General features: G+C 30.2%; 1 protein-coding gene across 3 annotated transcripts in view; it reads left to right on the top strand.

Annotated features, from left to right (window-relative positions):
• LOC111640508 (KICSTOR complex protein ITFG2-like) overlaps positions 1-19081 on the top strand; it is a 39202-nt gene extending 20121 nt beyond the window's left edge. For 2 of the 3 annotated variants that reach the window (XM_023386520.1, XM_023386521.1), the window contains 6 exons: positions 3800-3951; positions 5633-5721; positions 7817-7934; positions 9396-9572; positions 12012-12125; positions 16843-16911. In XM_023386520.1, the coding sequence (XP_023242288.1) occupies positions 3800-3951; positions 5633-5721; positions 7817-7934; positions 9396-9572; positions 12012-12124 (649 nt within the window). In that variant the 3' untranslated portion in view covers position 12125; positions 16843-16911. Of the gene's footprint in view, positions 1-3799; positions 3952-5632; positions 5722-7816; positions 7935-9395; positions 9573-12011; positions 12126-14641; positions 16767-16842; positions 16912-17002; positions 17093-18680 lie in introns of those variants that run through there. The other variant, XM_023386519.1, reaches the window with a different exon arrangement.
• The last annotated feature ends 659 nt before the right edge of the window (positions 19082-19740 follow it).

Below are 19740 nucleotides of genomic sequence, written 5' to 3' on the forward strand. Positions count from 1 at the left end.
CGAAGAGAGTCATCCAGTTGTTATTGAACTATGTGTATGTGACCAGCCACTCATTATTGCTGATTCTAACTGATACTGATTCGCTGCTCCCAAGCATCTATTTCCGTTCATCGAAAGAACCCACTGATCAGAGGATAGTGACTTTCTCAATCTAAAAAGCTCCAAATTTCAAACTCTACAAACTTTTAAGGTATTTATTCTCACATGAATTAATGTGAACTCTCTCTCTCTCATTGCCAGGGTCATAGTAGTTACGCTGTATGTCCAAATACAGTGGGTGATTAGTTAACGAACAAATCGGATAACGAACACTTTTGCAAAAGATTTTTATGATTGGACAACGAACACATGATCGGATAATGAACACTTCACTGAACAAACATAAAAAGAAGTGATGGAAATAACAAATACCGATTGGTTTTCCTTTTTCTTCAGGAAACTTTTTGGAGCGTGGGAGACGTCAACGTCATCGCTCAACTCGATATATACCGATCAGATAATATTCCTCAAATTTTGAAATACTCCCTTGTAATTCCAGTCTTTTATTTTTCTGACAAACAATTCTTTTATAGTATTCGTGACACTATCGGGTAGGCACTCCTTAAGTTTTGCATCAGTTTTTATTTTCGAAAGGTGAGAGTATAATAGCAAAGGTAGAGAGTGGGCAGAAGATGTCTGACATTGCTGGGCAGTATGGCTTGAACAAATTTACAGTAAGGCACAGTTCAATCTTATCTAAGAAAGATACAGTATAATTAAGAAAACTCAAGCAACTAAAGGAGTAACAAATATCACACCTGAGAAATAAAGAACATTGAAGAGCTCATAATGGAACCTGAAATGGATCTGACGACAGAAGAACACCAAGAACTCTTGAATGAAGAACACCAAGAAACTCTGCGAGATATGTTTTATTATGAAAAGGAGAATTAATGCCGCTATCTGCTATTAATTAAAGATCTTTTGAAGAAGTGGGGGATGTCACATCAATGGTCTTAGAATGGCATACAAACCAGGTTGAAATTAATAGGCTTGGAGATCTATACAATTAAATGCTATTAATTCTGAAAATCCTGAAGAAGAGAGAGAAGCATCAACATTAGACAGATTATTTAACCCCCACAAAGAAAAAAACATGACTAATAAATATGGATGTCTGTGTATATATGTATTTTTATTATTACATATAAATAAATGTAGTAAGAAAGTATATATTTTTTTTATTTTTTGGGATCTCCAGAACGAATTAATTAAATTCCCATACAAACCTATGGTAAATTGATAATCAGTTAACAAACAATTCGGATAGCAAACAAAGTCTTGGAACAGATTATGTTTGTTAACCGATCATCCACTGTATTAGCATTCGCTAAGCATCTGTATAATGATATATGTCTTGCTATAATTTTGATTAATAAACGGGTAGTTTTTTTATATAATAACTTGTAAAGTGCACTTCTTTAGCCTAATGAGTCTCCATCCCAAGTCCCACCGCCCACAAATGTGACTGCTCGCATGCAAATTATCATAATGGTCTTTGTGTCTACCCAGAAGACACAGTGGTGTCAGTCCTGACAAATTAGTCATTGCAGTCTTCACTGACGCGATGTCAACCCTTCGGTCCTATAGTGTCAAAGCATAGGGGGCGCTTTGCCCATTGTCACATATGGATGTTAGTGTGTGCGTGTGTGGTAGGAGACATGACTTTGTTCATCTTTGAAGCTTAATAACTCTTGTGCTTTTTGTTGAAAATATCTAAAATTTTGCAGGGTGGTTTGTGTACTAGGGGATTTATGCTATTAAATTTTGGTGATTAAAGGTAAGGGGGTGGGGCAATAACGGAGGGTTGTATGTATCTCCAGTATGGTTGGACTTAATGACTACTTTACTCATCATTATTATTATACAAAACGCATCCCTATTCTCATAATTAAGCTTTTTGCCATTTTATAATAGTTAAAAATATAAAATTTTAAAAAATAAAATATCATAACAGATGGCACCACATACAGTTTTAAATGTTGCCTGGAAAGTTGAGCAACATGTGATCAAATGTGTTATTCATTAAATAAACCAGCAATAAGCTGATTTATTTAATGAATAATTCCAAATAACACATTTGATTGCAATGTTTAAACAGTATTTCACAGGTTCTGCAATGTTAAAAATTTTGTTTTAGTCTACTGAAAAAAGATAAAAGTGGAAAAAGCCATCCTTTAGACATCATTATGAATCTACTTTGCATAAATAATAATATGGTATTCTAAAACCAATTTTAAATGCACCCAATGCAACAAATAGTACAAGGAATATTTTTAAAGTAAGGTCTGTTTTACAATAAAAAATGAACTACTAAACATTATGAGTAATTTATTTTTTTTCAGATTCTACATACTTTTGGCTACTTTTCCACATAGTTTCCGTTGTTGTTGAAACATATGTTGTAGTGTGATGTTTATGACGAGAGATACTTAATTCCGTGAATGAAAAGAACAAAAAAAACACTTAATATTATTCACGGCATGAAGTACTTTAATTCTCTCCGAACAGGTTCTTTACATCAGATTCCAACTTTACAACTTTATAAATTTTATGTACATAGGCATTAAATACTTGTCCTCCAAATAGTTAACTTTCACATGCGCGACAATCAAACACAGGCCGGATTAACTTATAACTAGCTTATAACTATCTTGCAATTAAGGAAGATGGATAAAATAGAAGGAATAGGAAAGGATAAGAGAAGGAATAGAAATACCCGGAGTTTTTGTAGTGACGTGCTCTTGGGTAGGACACCACTTTGAGTATCCCCTTTATTCGTGACTCTTTTCTTGTCGTAGACCTTTCATCTATTTCTGGCTTCATTGTTTTTTCTCAAGGTTTTCTGTCCGTAGTCTTTTCTCTTTGATCCCTTGGCACCTCTCAGTCCCTGATCGTTTTTCTCGAGATCTGGAGCACTGCCTTTTCTCTGCCTACTTCTTTGGAATTCTTATCCAGATTGACTCCTTCTCTGTCCGTTTGGTCCCAGGGCCTCACTCCCTCTTTTGTTCTACTTATTTTCGTGGAAACAGTAATCCTACCCAAGGGCAAAAGGGTTAGACAAGAAAGTTCTAGAAAGAATTTAGAACAAAGAAACAGAAAAAAAGGCTAAGATTAATTCAAATAAAATAAACAAATATACAATATCATGGCTGACAGCCACAGTAGTGTGGTACCGGTTTCTGTAGACTCATGCCATAGAAGTGTGCACCTGAGAGGATCACCATTCCTGGATTGAGAGCACAATTTCCTATAGTCTAAGTTTTCTGACACAATTTTGTAAAGAACTGACTGTGAAACTTGTGGGAAATTAACTGATAGGGTGGAAATGGTAAATCATCTGTTTCCACAAATCATGGTGTTTATGCACAGACGAGGTCATCAGTGATTACAGATGGCCAACTCAAGCATGGTTCATCAGGCACATTCTCCCTATCTTCCTTAAACAGTCTTATTCACTTACAAACTTTGCTATTATTCATGACATTTGGAACATAAACTTCACAGATCTGATAATCTTAGCCGGTTTCACATTTCTTGTGGCCAGGAAACGAATAATAGACCTTATTTCAAGGTGGTGGGCCTCTCGATCTTAAGCTTTCCCATCCCACAACATGAAAAGCACACACTGTCGACATGATTCAAAACAATATCTGTTTGTTAAAGTAAATATAATTGAATGAATGTTAATTATTTGTTATTTTATGAAAAAAATGATTTAAGTAATTGAAAATAATCAAATTGTTTAAAAAATTTTCAGAACATTAGTCTCAAAATTAACACCAGAACATCATCCATTGGCTTTATCACGTATTAGAAATTCTAATGTGTCTACTGAAATAGTTGGAGGAATAAAAGGAATAAGAGAGAATCATGTTACAGATAATTTAATTGCTGTTGCAACTTTGGATGGTATGTTTAAATTTTTCATTATATTTGAAGATGCTATATTTATATGTAGAGATTACCTGTATAAATTATGTTATATGATTAATATGGTATCAAATTATATACATCACTAAAAAATATTAATGTGTTAACTAAACTGCTACCTATCTAGAGTTATACATTTCTAGTTTATTAAGAACGTTACAGTTTATTAAAATCACAACATAGACTATACAAAATGGCAAATTTACTTGTCCTTTTTCACACCAGAAATTAGTCTAAAGTTCACTGATGTTTGACTTTTTATTTGAGACCACAATCTCAGTAAATTACAAAAAAGACAAAATATCCACTGGTGATTGGATAATATCATAAAAATAAATAAATTACATTTAAAATAATTTATTTTTATGATATCCAATCACCAGTTTTTATGTAATTTATTGAGATTGTGGCTTCAAATAAATGATCAAACATCAGTGAACTTTAGACTAATTTCTGGTGTGAAAAAGAACAAGTGAAGATGCCATTTTGGCTAGTTTACATTTGTGATTTTAAAAATATTCTTGTTATGACTACTTATTTTCTAAATAAATCAAGTTTTCAAGTTAATATTATTCCAAACAGGATAAGCTCATTAGCCAGATTAAATAATTTTTATCAGTCACTATAAGAAAAAGGAAATTACTGAATGACCTATAAAGATTTTTGCCATTCAGCAGATTGTTTAAATTGCAAATTTAATATTGGCAAATGCCAAATCTGACAGAGGGCACTGTTTTTGAGCCAGGATGGCTGCCGAAACAGGTAAGGAACTGACCACGTGTTTGTTCAGTGCCTGAGCCGATTCAGTTTCTATCGGTGACGACTACTGCGAGGACCAAATGGAGAACAAATCATTGAATTTATGTCAAATTCTAGACTATATCGGTGACAGGAAGCGTTGTCTTGTAGAAGGTGAAGCCGTTTTAGATATATGAGACGTACACACAAAACATAATGTGTGCTACAAACTTTTGACTGGTCTATGTTGTATAAGTGCTGAATGCCTCAGCAGGGTAGCCTTCAGATTGGCACTAATTTTAACTATTATGATAAATAAAACTATGTTTTTATATTGGAACATGGTGTATACTGCTTAAAATATTTAAATACTTCTCACCTGTTAACATGTAATAAACATGCTATCACATGTTTATAAAAACCAGACAGCTCCGCTTTGCATGTGCATTCTCCCTGTAATTGAGATGTATTAAAATGCCAATATCTGAGATTGCAACACTAAAGCAACAACATGAACTTCAGTGTTCTTGTTACGATGTGTCCAGCATCCAAAATGGCTTCACTTTCTACAAGACAACATTTCCTGTCACTAATATAGTCTAGAATTTGACATAAATTCAATGATTTGTTCTCCATTTGGTCCTCACAGTAGTCGTCACTGATAGAAACTGAATCGGCTCAGGCACTGAACAAACACGTGGTGGTTTCCTTACTTGTTTCGGCAGCCATCTTGGCTCAAAAACAGCACCCTCTGTCGGATTTGGCACTTGCCGATTGTATTAACTTACATATATTTTAAATAAATGAAATATAATAGTATAAAATATTAAAATTTTTCATTTTAATTTTTTTATTGTACTTACAACTGTTAAAAATTATTTAATTACTCACCCTAAATAATTTTTTATTTTTTAATTAATAGGTACTTTAATGTTGGTCGACGGAGATAACATTCTATGGTCCATTCAAGTTGATCATCAATTATTTGCTTTGACTAAATTGGACATGACAGTATGTTTTATAAATAAACTATTTTTTTATATTTAATTTGAGTTTTCTATGTATTTTGCTTTAGAGTAGCGTTTCTCAAAGTGGGCAATAACGCCCCCTTGTGGGCGATGACTAAATCTAGGGGATGCTGGAGGCAGGGTATTGAATAGTGAACAAAGGCAAAATTGGGGTCACTGAAAGCCATTCCCTTTCCTCTGTTAAACTGATAAGAGGAAACATTGTGTTTAATGGTTTCCAGATGTTGAGAACAATGTACAGTAAGGGCACAAAGTATGAGATTCATAGAAAAGTTTTCCTAAGAATATTTCCAATCCTTTCTCACAAAAGAGAAAATTGATTAGGGGGCATTGGGTATAACTTTATGGAACAAAGGGGGCGGTGGATTGAAAAAGTTTGAGAATCACTGCTTTAGAGAAAAATTAAAGTAGACAGAGAATTTATCATATTGCTGACAATATAAATATTTCAGTTTTTAAAATTTGATTTAAAAAGACAAAAGTTAAATAATTTTTTTTTTTACTTAATTGGTTTGACCACACAATAATATATTTATGCTAGGAAGTTTATTAGATTGGCCTTTATTTTATTTTTATCAACATAAAGTTTTTATCAAACATAAAGTTTACTTCTAGGTCTTTTATTTGATCTGATAATAAATATTATTCATTACTTAAATAATTTCATTTTTTTTTCTGTAAATCTTTATTTGTTACTCCATCATTAAAACATATCATATTAGGAAATTGAACATTGTTTATGATGATGATTGTCCATTTAATGTCTTTTCCAAAGCCTCAAAATCAACATTTCCACTTTTATTATTACCAGCCATTTCCAACAATTCTTCTAAGGATAAATCTTAATTATTAACTTGATCTTTTCTAGGCCTACCCCCTTTTGATGGTGATCTAAGGAAAGGACCTGGATTTGGTGAAATTTCCATAGACAGTAACCATACCATCACAGAGCATAATATAAAACATCTTTCTTATATTTTAATGCATCTTGTACTTGTTTTATTTATTGTATTTCTGCAAATTTAACTTTAAACTGTAGTTTCATCTTGTTGAAATGCCTTCCTCTAATTTTTTCACACCCACAGCTTCAAATACTAACAGTGCCTTTAATTATAATGAATTACAGTTTTAATTAGTTTGTATTTTGATTTCAGTTATCATGATGATGATTATTCATTTTTAAAGCTATTCAAAAATATGATATTTGACTTAAATTTTTATTTAATTCATTAAGATTAATAACGTTATGAATATAATATTTGTAATATTATTTTTATATATTTGAGGAGTGCTATATTGAATTATTTGAGTAATTAAACATAAGTTTGATTATTCCAAAATTTTTTTGATCAAATTGCTTGGTATTGAGTAATAGTTGTCAAGTTCTAGTCCAAAATTAATCCAACAATTAATGATTTACAATCATATTTTCAACCAAGAATCAGAGTTAGAAGTTAAACAATATGCATTTATATACTAAAAATAAAGTAAACAGTAATTGGTTAACTTATAACTCTAACTTTTGATTCTAGGTTGTGAATATGGCTAATCAGAGTTCTAAAATCCTTATAAGTTTATATACTGTGCCATATTTTTTGACAAAAAATATTTTCATACATTTTAAATTGGTTGCTTGGTTATCATACTATAAAATTTTAAGAAATAAATTATAAAACCAATAGTTAATGGCTTGACAATTTAACAAATTTGTTGTATTTACGTCTTAATAGATATCATTACTTTTCTTTCATATTCTTATTATAGGATTTGGTATCCAGTTTATTATGTGTAGTATCCATTTATTCCATTATGTCTGTAACTTTTTACAAATTTTTGTTGTATATATGTACAGTACATAATACATACTACATAGAAAATTACATAGTGATCCTATTAGAATTTTCTGTATTAAATTAAAAACTAATCTATGCTGTAATTAAAGCATGTTTCAATTGTATAATATTTCCAGAATTTGATATAAAATTTACTAAATAAAATGATTGCTTAGATAAATTAATTATGATGATTTATTATATAAATAACAATAACAATAATAATTTAATTTTGTTTTATTATAGGGAGATGGTCTTGATGAAGTAGTAGTATGTGCTTGGGATGGCCAAACATATTTTGTGAACCAAGAACAGCAATCAGTACGATATCAGTTTGAAGAACCCGTCTGTGCTTTTACTGCAGGTTTGTTTATTTATTATATTGTTGATTAATCTACTATTTTAGCATTCATTATTTATAATCTTAAATATCAGTGACTATTTGCTTAGTATACTGTTTAACTTTATCAATTATAAATACATTTTAATTCATTATTTAAAATTGTTCTATTATTTAACTTTTCTGTATTGAATATTATTTATAATTAATTTAAAATTAAAGTTGTTTAATTTGTTTATTTATTAATATTAATTATTTCACACACTTAACTTGATCTTATTTTTCCATGTATCCTCATCCTTTGATATGTCTGTAATCCTCATTTTCTATTATATTCTGTGTGAATATAGATGATTAAGATAAACAAACACTATGGCTTCATATCAAACACAACACCATGCTATCACAACCTCTCAATAACATCTTTTTACTGATACAGTATTTTACCAGTGTTTTGATTGGGACACAAGAGTGTCTTGAGAATGCTTTCAAAAGTGTCAACTGTATACAGTTTTGTAACCATTCTATGAACAGATTCTTGAGAAAATGTTTGATAATTGGAAATTTCTGGCCACAGAAATATTTGAGAAACTCAAGTATTAAACTTGTCAACTCAAAACTCTTTAACAATGTTGGAATTTTTTTCTCTTTATCACTTATTCATTAATGAGGTTTTACTGTATTAAAACATGGCTCTAAAAGAATTTTACTTTTTGTTACATCAAGTTTTCCTGACTGATAAAATTGACAGGGTGTTTTATTGTTTATGTATTTGGTTAAGTCAAAAAACAAAGGTATCAACAGACACATTCACTTCTGTTTGTGAGTGGAACCCATCATGTGCTTGACCTTGGGGTTTTTTATTATTTCTTATGGGAAAAATTTTAATTTGGTTCCAGTTCATTAAAGTAAACACAATCTATTTTCCAAAATGATATTAAAGCATTACAAAACTCCTATTTATGTATGGTAGAGAAATGTTATCCTAACATATAAAAACTCATGTAGTTTGTAGTTTTGCTCCATTGTTTCAAGATTTGTCTTAGTTTCTTAATGTAGGTGGATCAAAATTACCCATGTTAGAAGCGTTACTTCTCAGTTTCATCAGCAAGGCTTTTAAATATTTTACAAATGTACTTTGAATGAATTTGTAATACCAGAATTCTTTAATTTGAATATCTCATTGTTTATTGTAGCAAGAATTCTGATACAGAAAGTTTGTATATTGTTTTGGCCATAGTCTTTATTAGTAAAATTTATAAATTTAAAATATGAATAATAATCAAATAATATAAATAAATTTTTATTTAATTCATTAAGATTAATAACGTTATGAATATAATATTTGTAATATTATTTTTATATATTTGAGGAGTGCTATATTGAATTATAAGTATTTGTGAATAGTCATTTTTGGATACTATAAAATGCTTTCATTTTTAATTGTATTTAAATAAAATTAAAGCAAAAATATTCATTTTATAGGTTATTTTTCACTTAGGCCTGGTTGTAAAGTCACATGTTTAGTTTATGCAACATTTAGAGATCATATTTATTTATATTATAATGTAAAACTTCAAACGATTCAAACTCAGAAATTTTTAGATGTCATGGCACAAAATCCAACAGTTTCATCTCTGATTTCAAAACATGGACTTGAAGGTATGTATTTAAAAATAAATCAAAGATCTAACTGAAATATTTTTAACCTATTTTAACATAGAATATATACAGGGTGTCCCAAAAGTTTCCATACATAAAAAGGTGAAATGTAACTTTATTCACAAAACATTAAAATGTCAACATTAAGATTTGTATCAGTGGATTGATGGAATAAGGCAACATGTGTGATCTATTGATACCAATGGGGGTAAGTTCTAGCAGGACTTCCTATGTGAAAACTGGATTCTGTTTAGGTGTTAGAAACACGAAGAAAACCCAGAACACTGCATGGTGGCCAACCCATTGGTCAGGCATGAACCAATGACCAATTACCAGTGTTCGTTGGTTTTATTTATTTGCCCACTGGTCGGCTTGATTTGTGTCAATATATGGAGACTTTTGAGACACTCTGTATTTAAATGGCGTAGAAAAATTTTCACATTTAGTTATTAATTAAAAATATTGGTAATTTAAATATAAAAGTATTTTTAATCATATGTATCTGTTGTAAATGGTGGTGCCATGATTTATGGATGCAATTTTAAAGTCATAGATTTCTGATAAATTATAACTGTCACAGTCTGAAATATAAAATTATTATATAATTTCTTATAATTCATTCTGATTTGCAATTTTATTTTATATTGTTTAATTTGTTTAATATAAATTTAATTTCATTTACTGTATATAATAAGTAAAATGATATAAATAAATCAAACTAATATGTTAGTTAATCTCTTCCTCAAATAACAACAATATTACTTCTGTACTTCTGTACAGGTGCTCCCCTACTTACAAATGTTCATCTTACCTGAACTTTCAGATTTATGAATAATTTGTCTGTCTAAAATTTAAATTTCGTGTGGATTATGAAATTCTCTGGCCACTCATGTGGTGATGTCAAAGTCAGTCTTTGGCCAGTAATGAACAATTAATGTGGACTTATTTCTGTGCATATTGTCATTTTTCATTTTCATGTAAATTCTGAGGTTCTGTTTCTGCTCATGAAACAATGTTGAAGTTGGTAACATTGAGGTAATGCATTTTTTGCTGCTATTTGCAATTTTTATAAACTTTTGCAATTAGGGCTTCAATGTGTCCAAAACATATTAGTAAAGCTAGCAGCAGAGACAAATGCAAGAAATATTGCTCTATTACTATGAAAACTAAACTAGACATCATAAAGGAGGATGCACATATGTGGCGCGGCAAGGAAAAGTGGTATCGCAAACGCATCTTTGCCGCACGACAGCACAACCACACAAGCAGCAATCCACTTACATTTCACCACATGTGTTCAGTATTGAAGATGGCGAATGATACTGACACTGTCACTATCCATGTGTTTACAAATTTTGTTTTGTACAGCTTTCTTTATTTAGCTAGAAGATTTTGTTGAAGATTCAAACGAAGATATTGGATTAGAGATATTTTCTTGGATGGATAAAGAACTGATGTACAAAATACGCTTATTCCTCGATTAAGATCTCTCGATAAAGAATACTATTTCGAGTAAGATTCAGTTGTTCTGTTCTTTGAATGAAATTTTATATATGATTATTTGTGTAGAATTTGTGTTAAATGTATTATCCTGTTTTCTTTATTCTGATGTTAGTTATCTTGCTTAACTGTGTTGAACTTTCCGCCATTAAAACACCATGTGATTGTATTTACTCATATGACTAACAGATGAACTGTTATTGGCTGATAGAAATGCGTCATAGAGATGGTCATTGCAAAATATAGAATTCAACCAACTTTTATGGCACGAGAAAAGCAGCATAAAATTTACTTCTGCGGCGAGAAAAAGTGATGTCATTCTGCCGTTTTTTCTTGCCATGCCACATGTGTGCATCCTCCTTAAAACCAACTGCATTAGGTTAAAAAAACACCCACTACTAAGCAGTAGTGAACAGATAAATGAACATAATGTATTCTATAAAGTACATTAAAGGATAAAACACTAACAATAAATAGTTATTCTGTGTACAAATGTACTTTCTAGGTTGGTTTTCAACTTACAAGCATTTTGACTTATGATAAAACCTTGGAAATCTAACCTGTTCGTAAGTAGGGGAATACTTGCATAGTACATGGTTCTCAAAAGTCCTGTAAATCCTGTGGTTCTGGACTTATGGAATTCCCTGTATAAAATTAAATTAAATGAATTGATAAATATAAATGATAGTTGATTCTTGAATACTATATAGTAGTTGTTCTTTGTTATTAATTTGAAATAATTAATTTTAGAAATAATCAACATTTACTTTTTTTAATACATTTTATTTTATAATTGGAGCATTAAAATGAAAGTTTATTTGAAAATTTCATTTAAAAATATATGTTCTTGCATGTATATTCAATTAAATAAAGTAAATGAAAAAATAATAATCATGTTTTATAAAAAAAAAATTATTATTATTATTTTTCTGATCACAGATAATACAGTACTTCGAGAATTTTATCACTGGCTTCTGTATGGTTTTCCAAATTCTCCAGCAGATGTACATTTAGCAAACAGTCCTGCAAAATCAAAAGATGAAAAATCATGAGGTTTTCTATCTTGTTAATTAAATAAATTTGAAAATAATTTTAAAATTATCATATTTTCATGATATATTATAAAAATGTAAAAATTGTAATATATGAAATTAATTAAATTTAATAATTTGTATTTATTTTGAATGTGAATAGTTTCTTTCATTAATGATTATATAAATTTATATTGATTTCAAAGATAAAACAGCAGTTAAAATTATTGTATTTATATTATTTTAAGAGTAAACACAAATAATACTAACTGCTTTTTAAAGTGCAATTTAACTTATAATTTTCTAAAATGTTTTAAAAACTAAAATTTTATTTCTATAAAATAAATTCAATTTGAAACTGTTGAGGATCTGTATTAAAAATATTATTGTTTGTTACATTATTAACCTTGTAACTATTAAATCATATTGAAGACTATTTCAGTTATTTATTTGTGATTTTTTTTATTATAAAAAACATGTTGTCTAATGTAATTTCATCTGGGGGATGCTTATGGTGCTGCAACACTCCTTGATGTAAAAGAAATCAGTTTTGTTGCTTAAAAATTAATGTAATGCATATTGCATGACTTCAATTAGGTAAGTTAGTTAACTAAAGTAATTCTGAGGTAATTGAGTAACATTCTTTGAGAAGTGACAGAGGACACATGCCTTGGTCCTCCATTTCTGCCTTGAGCAGCATCCTTATATTCAAAATCCCTGATTAGCCACTGTTTAATATCATCACTAATTACCATTGTTATGCAATGCAGAATTAAACAAACTTATTATAAAATTTTTCATTTATTGCAAATTATTTTAGACTAGAAATTAACTCATTTTAACATATTTAGCAAAAAGTTAAATTATATAGACTCCATTAGTTTGGAGATCAAATAAAAATTGTTACATTAAACCATTGATTTTCCAATACATTTGGTCCCAAAGTTTTGTCAGAACTACTGACTTCACATAATAGCTCAATAGTACATTTTTGGACTGATAATCGTATGCCTTTCATTCAAATTGTATAACACTTTGATGACTAATTCTATACCAGATTGTAATGTCTTTCTCTCGAATGCATCTCCAACTTACAGGTCCTAAAGCATATTTATCTAGTCTGTGGTATTTAGAATCTTGATGCTTTGGACTATTGTAATATAATGAAAAAACTTACAAAACATTATTTAGAATGCCTTATTTGAAATCTTGAGAGGTGTCAAATCTGGGAAACAAGGTGGCCATGTTATTGGCTCTGTTTTCAACTGTTTCTTATTGGGTTTCATTAAGGATCTAGTGTTAATTCTACTGTTGCTGCAAATTTTACTGATTTGTGAGCTCAAAACTCAAATCAATGTTGCAGTTACCAAAGTGACAAGAGATATGCCGCTTTGGGTTTGGCCAGAAATTGAATACAGATGAGATGTTACCTTTTCGCCAATGGCTTTTACATCAAACCAAATATCTGTTTGAAGTAAAACTTGATGTGTTTTTCTACTTCATTCTTCAACTGCTTCTGTAACTCTTCTGATTAAAATTATAAATACTTCAAAGTTGAACATTTCATCAACTATTATATTTATAAAAGAATGATGAGAATAATGAATAAGCTATAACTTTTGGAAGAACACTATTGGTACTTTATTCATTTAAGTTTAATAATATATATACTATTTTATCAACTCAAGATATGTTTATTAGAATTATTGTATTCTATACTAAATTTAAATATCAATTTTTTCAAGCACAGTACAGATCAGATATCAAAATTAGTAAAAGATATATAAAATTGTAGTGCAGGGCTGGCCAATCTTTGTCATGACAGGAACCATGCAATACCCAGCAGAAATACAAGAGCCACATTATTTAATTATTATAATATCTGTTATATAAAATACAAATTCAATATGTGGGAGCCACAGTAAGGTTCTAAAAGAGCTGCATGTCACTCACAAGCTGCAGTTTGGCCGCCATGATTATATAAATCTTTTCCAGCTTCTCTAAAAAAACTTACATTGAAACTTGTTATAAGTAATCTTTTGATAAAATCATTAAATTACAAAATTATGCCAAAACATCAAAGTATAAGTATAAAAAGTTAATGTTATAAGAGAGTTTAAGAAGCTATTCCTTAAATTTGGGGTAAATTATGTAAATATTACAGTGATATTTTTATTACTATAAAAGATGGTTATATACCAAATAACCCAAAAGTTAGTTGGCTGAGATGTATTTTGATTAACCAACTGGTGAGCCTGCTTTCGCTTACACTTTTTTTTATTTTTAAGTGATTTTAATATATATTCCACTCAATAGAATATAGAATTTCTATGGTATATAATAAAATATAGAATAGAATAGGATGATGTAAAATTTCTCTGGTAACATATATAACTAATAATTAGTAGACTAATCATTAAAAAAAAAAAAAACAATTTTGTTCATTTAAAACTTGTTTTACAGTTATTTAAACTAAATTCTCACATTTATTTAGGCTAATGAAATAAAAAATAAGCATTTTTAATATTGAGGAAAACATTTACCATACAATAACAATTATATTGATTAGAAAGGAAATTAATAAAAAAGAATTACAGTATTAATTTAAGTTACCAAGATGATGATACCAATAGTAATAATCAAACACCTTTCATCACATGATACATAAAGTATGGAATTATACATTGTCAATTAAAAGTATGCCATAATAAATAGGTTCAGATATATTATACAATCTATTTATGCATATGTAATAAAGAAATTAAGATATGGCCATGGGATTTAATTATCCTTAAGCATTTTTAAATTAAAGCAATTAAAATAATTCCAGAACTAGTGACATACAACAAAGGCGATGATGAGAAAATTATATTGATCTGCTATATTTACTATTATGAATTTATGTTGGTGCTTTGCAAATAGTTTTTTTTTTTTTACGGAAAATATGATTTATAGAGTAACAAATAAAATCCTTTGAGATTTCACATTTTTTTGAGGAAAAAAGTGAAATTATGTTCAGAGGAAAACATTCTAAATCGATGAAGAGGTTATCCATAATTTACGTAACACACGTATGGGGGTATGCAGTTATTATTATTCTCTTTCCTTGATTTAGAATGTTTTCCTTTCAAGATTTCATTTTGAGGGGATGTAGATATTAATCTACATGGCGGGGAAATAAATAAATATATATATATATAGGATCAGCTAATTTATATAATACCCATTTTAAATGTTTAAATTGTTTTGAATTAGTCCATTTTATTGTGTTTGTACGTGGTATACTCGAACCAGATTTTATAATTAATTTTTGCTGGCGTATTGCTAAGCCAATCTCCAAATTATCGAAACTAAAATCTACTGTAATTTAAATGATAATTGTTATATAAACCGTGACGATGGTCGGTCGAACTGATCGATATCGAATCAATGCGACTGCAAAGTAGACTAAGAGCAGGCAAGGAATACAAGGGCAGTTTGAAAGCTCACGCAACGTATTTTATACGCTACTTACGTAACTTTCTATTGTAAAACCGTTATCAACAATTAAAAATTCAAGCTGGATACGAGCAAACAAAAACTTATGCCAGATCTAACTTATTTTGAAACGAATGTAACTAAGATGACGAGCGATCAGAATCAGAAATCGTCGGAAGACGAGATAATACCTTCGAGAGTGGAAACACCAGAGCCGATACCCGATGATTGTACCTGCCTCGAATGCCTTCTACGACCTATACAAAGCATGGTTCGGATTTTCGGGGTGGATTTCCATTTTGGAGAAGAAGGCCACGAGAAACCGGAGAGAGAGAAAAAAATGCATAAATGGAGGAAGGTATACGGCATCATTATTTTGCTTTTCATGTGGATGGCCGCTGGTAGACAGGCCGGATCCTTTTTTATGATGAATTGGAAGAGTAAATTGTATTTTGGTGACATCAGCCAGATTTTGCCCAAAGACGGTAGCTCTTGGTTATATGTCTATCTGACTTCACACTGGATCGCTTGCTTGTCTTTGACCACCTTCTTCTTCACCGACAAAACTTACTACTTGACAAATTTGATGTATTTGTTGGAAGAAATGCGTTCCGATACGGCTCGTCACAGAAGAATCGAGAAAACGATACTGGGATGGCAAAAATCTTTAATGTTTGGCACGAGCCTCTGCTTTGTCGGATTCACCATCTATGCCGTAATTCTCTTTTCTTATTGGCGATTTAAGCACATGAGCCCCAGTGATGACAAGCTTCTGGTCGCTTTCCAAATATTTTGGGCCTGTTTAGAGAAAATATATCTGTACGGAATGGGATTATACGGGCCCGTTTTTTTGGTATTGAATAATCTGATCGTAATCAAATCCTATCAAGAATACGCCGAACAATTATCAGAAGAAGTCAATGGAGACATTCAGCAAACTAATTTTCAAGCCTTGCAAATTAAATACCACAGACTTTGCCAAATGATTGGATACAACGATCAGTTAATGAGAGGAGTCTCGAATTTCACTTTCCCTGGTCTCATTTTCATGCAGGCATTGCTCTTCTACTTAGCACTCTTCAGTCTCACTCTACCCGCATCTAAAATTATGATAAAGATTCTGACCTTTCTAACAATATTGATTTTCGCTGTTGCTTGTTGTTATCCCGCGGCTTTGACATCTGCTGTAAGTTATAACTTAAACAATTAATTACAGACAGTAAATTTTATACCTATTTTGATTGAATATCTTATACTTTCAGGCTACCAGACCTTATGACGTTTTGTACGAGGCGACTTTCATGCCTATCAAAGTGGAAAATCAATTCCGAGTAAATGATTCTAAAAGCTTTTTAATTTTCTATATATATAGATATTATATATAATTATATAATTATCTCTTAATTTATATATTTTTTTAAGATTCACGATCTGATGAAACAAATTGGAGGTTCGCCCATCGGCTTGACATGGTTGAATGTATTTGTCATGAATAAGGGAGCCATTATAAAGGTTTTTATTTGTTACTATATTATTGTTTCGCTCTAAGAAACTAAATTATATAAAAGTAAAAAAGAAAAGGAACCAAAGAATCTTTAGTTTGAGTAAATAACAAGATCCTAACGAGTGCCAAGTCGAAATCTATGCTGATTGTTTTATATTTTGATCTGCATTATGTTACAGATATACTTGTTATAGCAAGTGTACAGATATACCTGTATACATCCTATCGTGATGCACCTCTGAAGAAGTGGCAGGGCAACAAAATTTATCGTATTCAAATAATAACTTAGAATAATGCATCTCTCGCATCATTTAATATTATTTTCGATGAGTTACTTAGTGGTGGAAAAGTCGGGGATCTAGTAGATCCCCGACTTCTCCACCACTAAGTAACTCATCGAAGACCCGATCGAGGAAACGTAAAGACCCTTTAGCAGGAGAAGAGAGATTTTGCTGAATGAACCACACACTTACAACCTTTGGATGTGTTGTTTTGAATTTGGAAAAACTTGGTCAGAAAATTTTTTGATAACCTTGACATTCAACAACATCGCGGATGTAGAATTTTGAAAATTCAATCTCTTGTCCACCATTAATTTTCTTTACTTACATTTTGTAATTTTATTACACATACCCTTCTCAAAAGCGGAATTTCACGGGATTGGTCATCTTCTTTTCAACACTATCGATTTTTACTCGAAGATTGGAATCTAGTACTGCAATAATGTCGAGTATTCTGATAGTGTTTTTATCATGTGTGACTATCATAATGCTCTGTTATACTTTAATTAATCATTTCATCGAAATAACACTCGGAACTCTGAAAACTGTGGTATGGTTTGTTCCAGTATTTTGATGGTTTTTCTCTGTATTTTTTTTTTTTTTTTTTTACTCTTTTAGCTATATGGACACTAAGAGGGCCCTTTATCAAATCCTCCTGGATTAGACCAGATCACAATGGGGTGGCCGGGTTGTGAGGAATGGCATCCAACATACCCGAAAAATTCCTAAGGTTCAACGTATTTTCATATATTTTTTTGCGATTTAAGTTTTAAATCTTGTACTAGTGTAAGGTTTTTTTAAGTCTAATAAAACAACAAATTCGTCCAGCAAAATGTTTCTTCCGCTACAGGATAGTGCTCTTGGTAGCACTCCTTAGGTTCGTAACGCCCCACTACTGACTCACGAAGTAACACATCTAAACTGCTATTAATTGATGAAAGGTGTATCACTGGTTTTATTTTATTATTTAAATACGGTAAATTTTCGAAGTTTTGCAATATTTACACTTCCAGCTGTGCACCACAGCAGAAAGTTTAAAGTTAAAAAAACAGCTCATTGGAGTGCCAAAATATTTAAAAAGCATTGTAGATTTTGATCTGACACTTGGAGAAAGTTCTTTGTAAGAAAATTTACATTGTGTAGAGTTAAACAATAATCCAAGAATCTTCTCACCAGAATGGGTCTGTAAAGAGAATTTGTTGTAAGGATTGTCTTTTGCTTTCCTCTTATCTGTTCCCTTTTTTTTGCAATATTCATTAGTAAATACACGAAAAAAAATTTTGAATAATTAATTACGAATAATTGATCATTTCAGGTTATCAGTTTGTTGCTTTCCATTTTCATCTTCATGTTGCAATTCCAACAATTACATGAAAGCAGAGATTGCGCCGCTCAAGAAGAACGAGAATATCAAAGAGATTTTATCCAAGATTGAGGGGTGATGAACAATCCTGAACTTCTAAACGCTCAAACTATTTAAACAATATCCTTAAGTTGATACATTTTTATCAATATGATTGAATTATAATATGATTTTGGGATAATTTGGTTTTTAAATTATAGAATATGTAACTTTTTTGAATAATTACATAATTACTTATGATTATTTTTTCTAATTACCATATAAAGTGGATCAATGACTTCAGCCAAAAGTAATAGTATGGCTGGTTGCCCAGCTGATTATTTATTGATCCACACTTTTAAAATTTTTAAAAAGTATTTAAACATTTATCACAATGTAATAATTATAAATATTATCAAAAAATGTAAATAAAAATAGATAATTATAATTAAGAATATAGTATTTTAAAATTTTTAATAATTATTAGGTGTTCATTAATTTAGTTTTAGTTTAATCATAGATTATAAAATAATAATCACAGATTTTTCCAATTAAATTTATTTATTAAATATGTTTAATCAGAGTGTGGTCCAATGTACTTAATTAATTATTCTACTTAATTTGATCTGTATAAATTTCAAATTATATTTAAATGCTAATTGGATAAAACTCATTTAATAAAACAAACTCTTTCAAAAAATTGCTCATCAAGTTATTTATTATATTATAAATATATTAATTACAGTAGAACCTCGAAAACTCGGCTCTCGATAACTCGGCACTCCGGATAACTCGGCCACACCCTGGCAGGGCAAAAAAATCCTTAGTTAATTAATTTTCATTATAGACAGCTTTATAAAAGTATAAAAGCTGTCATAAAGTATTTTTCTGAGGTCTGTCTTATCAGGTAAATTACTGTTGTACACAGTGTATTCATTAATTTTCATTTTCATGTAGTGAAGGCTCTATGCCTTCATAAAGGACGTACTTTTCTTTTGTTTAAGGGTATTTGGGTTTATTATTCTCTGTTTTC

The sequence above is a fragment of the Centruroides sculpturatus genome, unplaced genomic scaffold (genome assembly GCF_000671375.1).
Source record: "Centruroides sculpturatus isolate CEXI.00-Female unplaced genomic scaffold, Cexi_2.0 scaffold1233, whole genome shotgun sequence".
Classification (NCBI taxonomy): Eukaryota; Metazoa; Arthropoda; class Arachnida; order Scorpiones; family Buthidae; genus Centruroides; species Centruroides sculpturatus.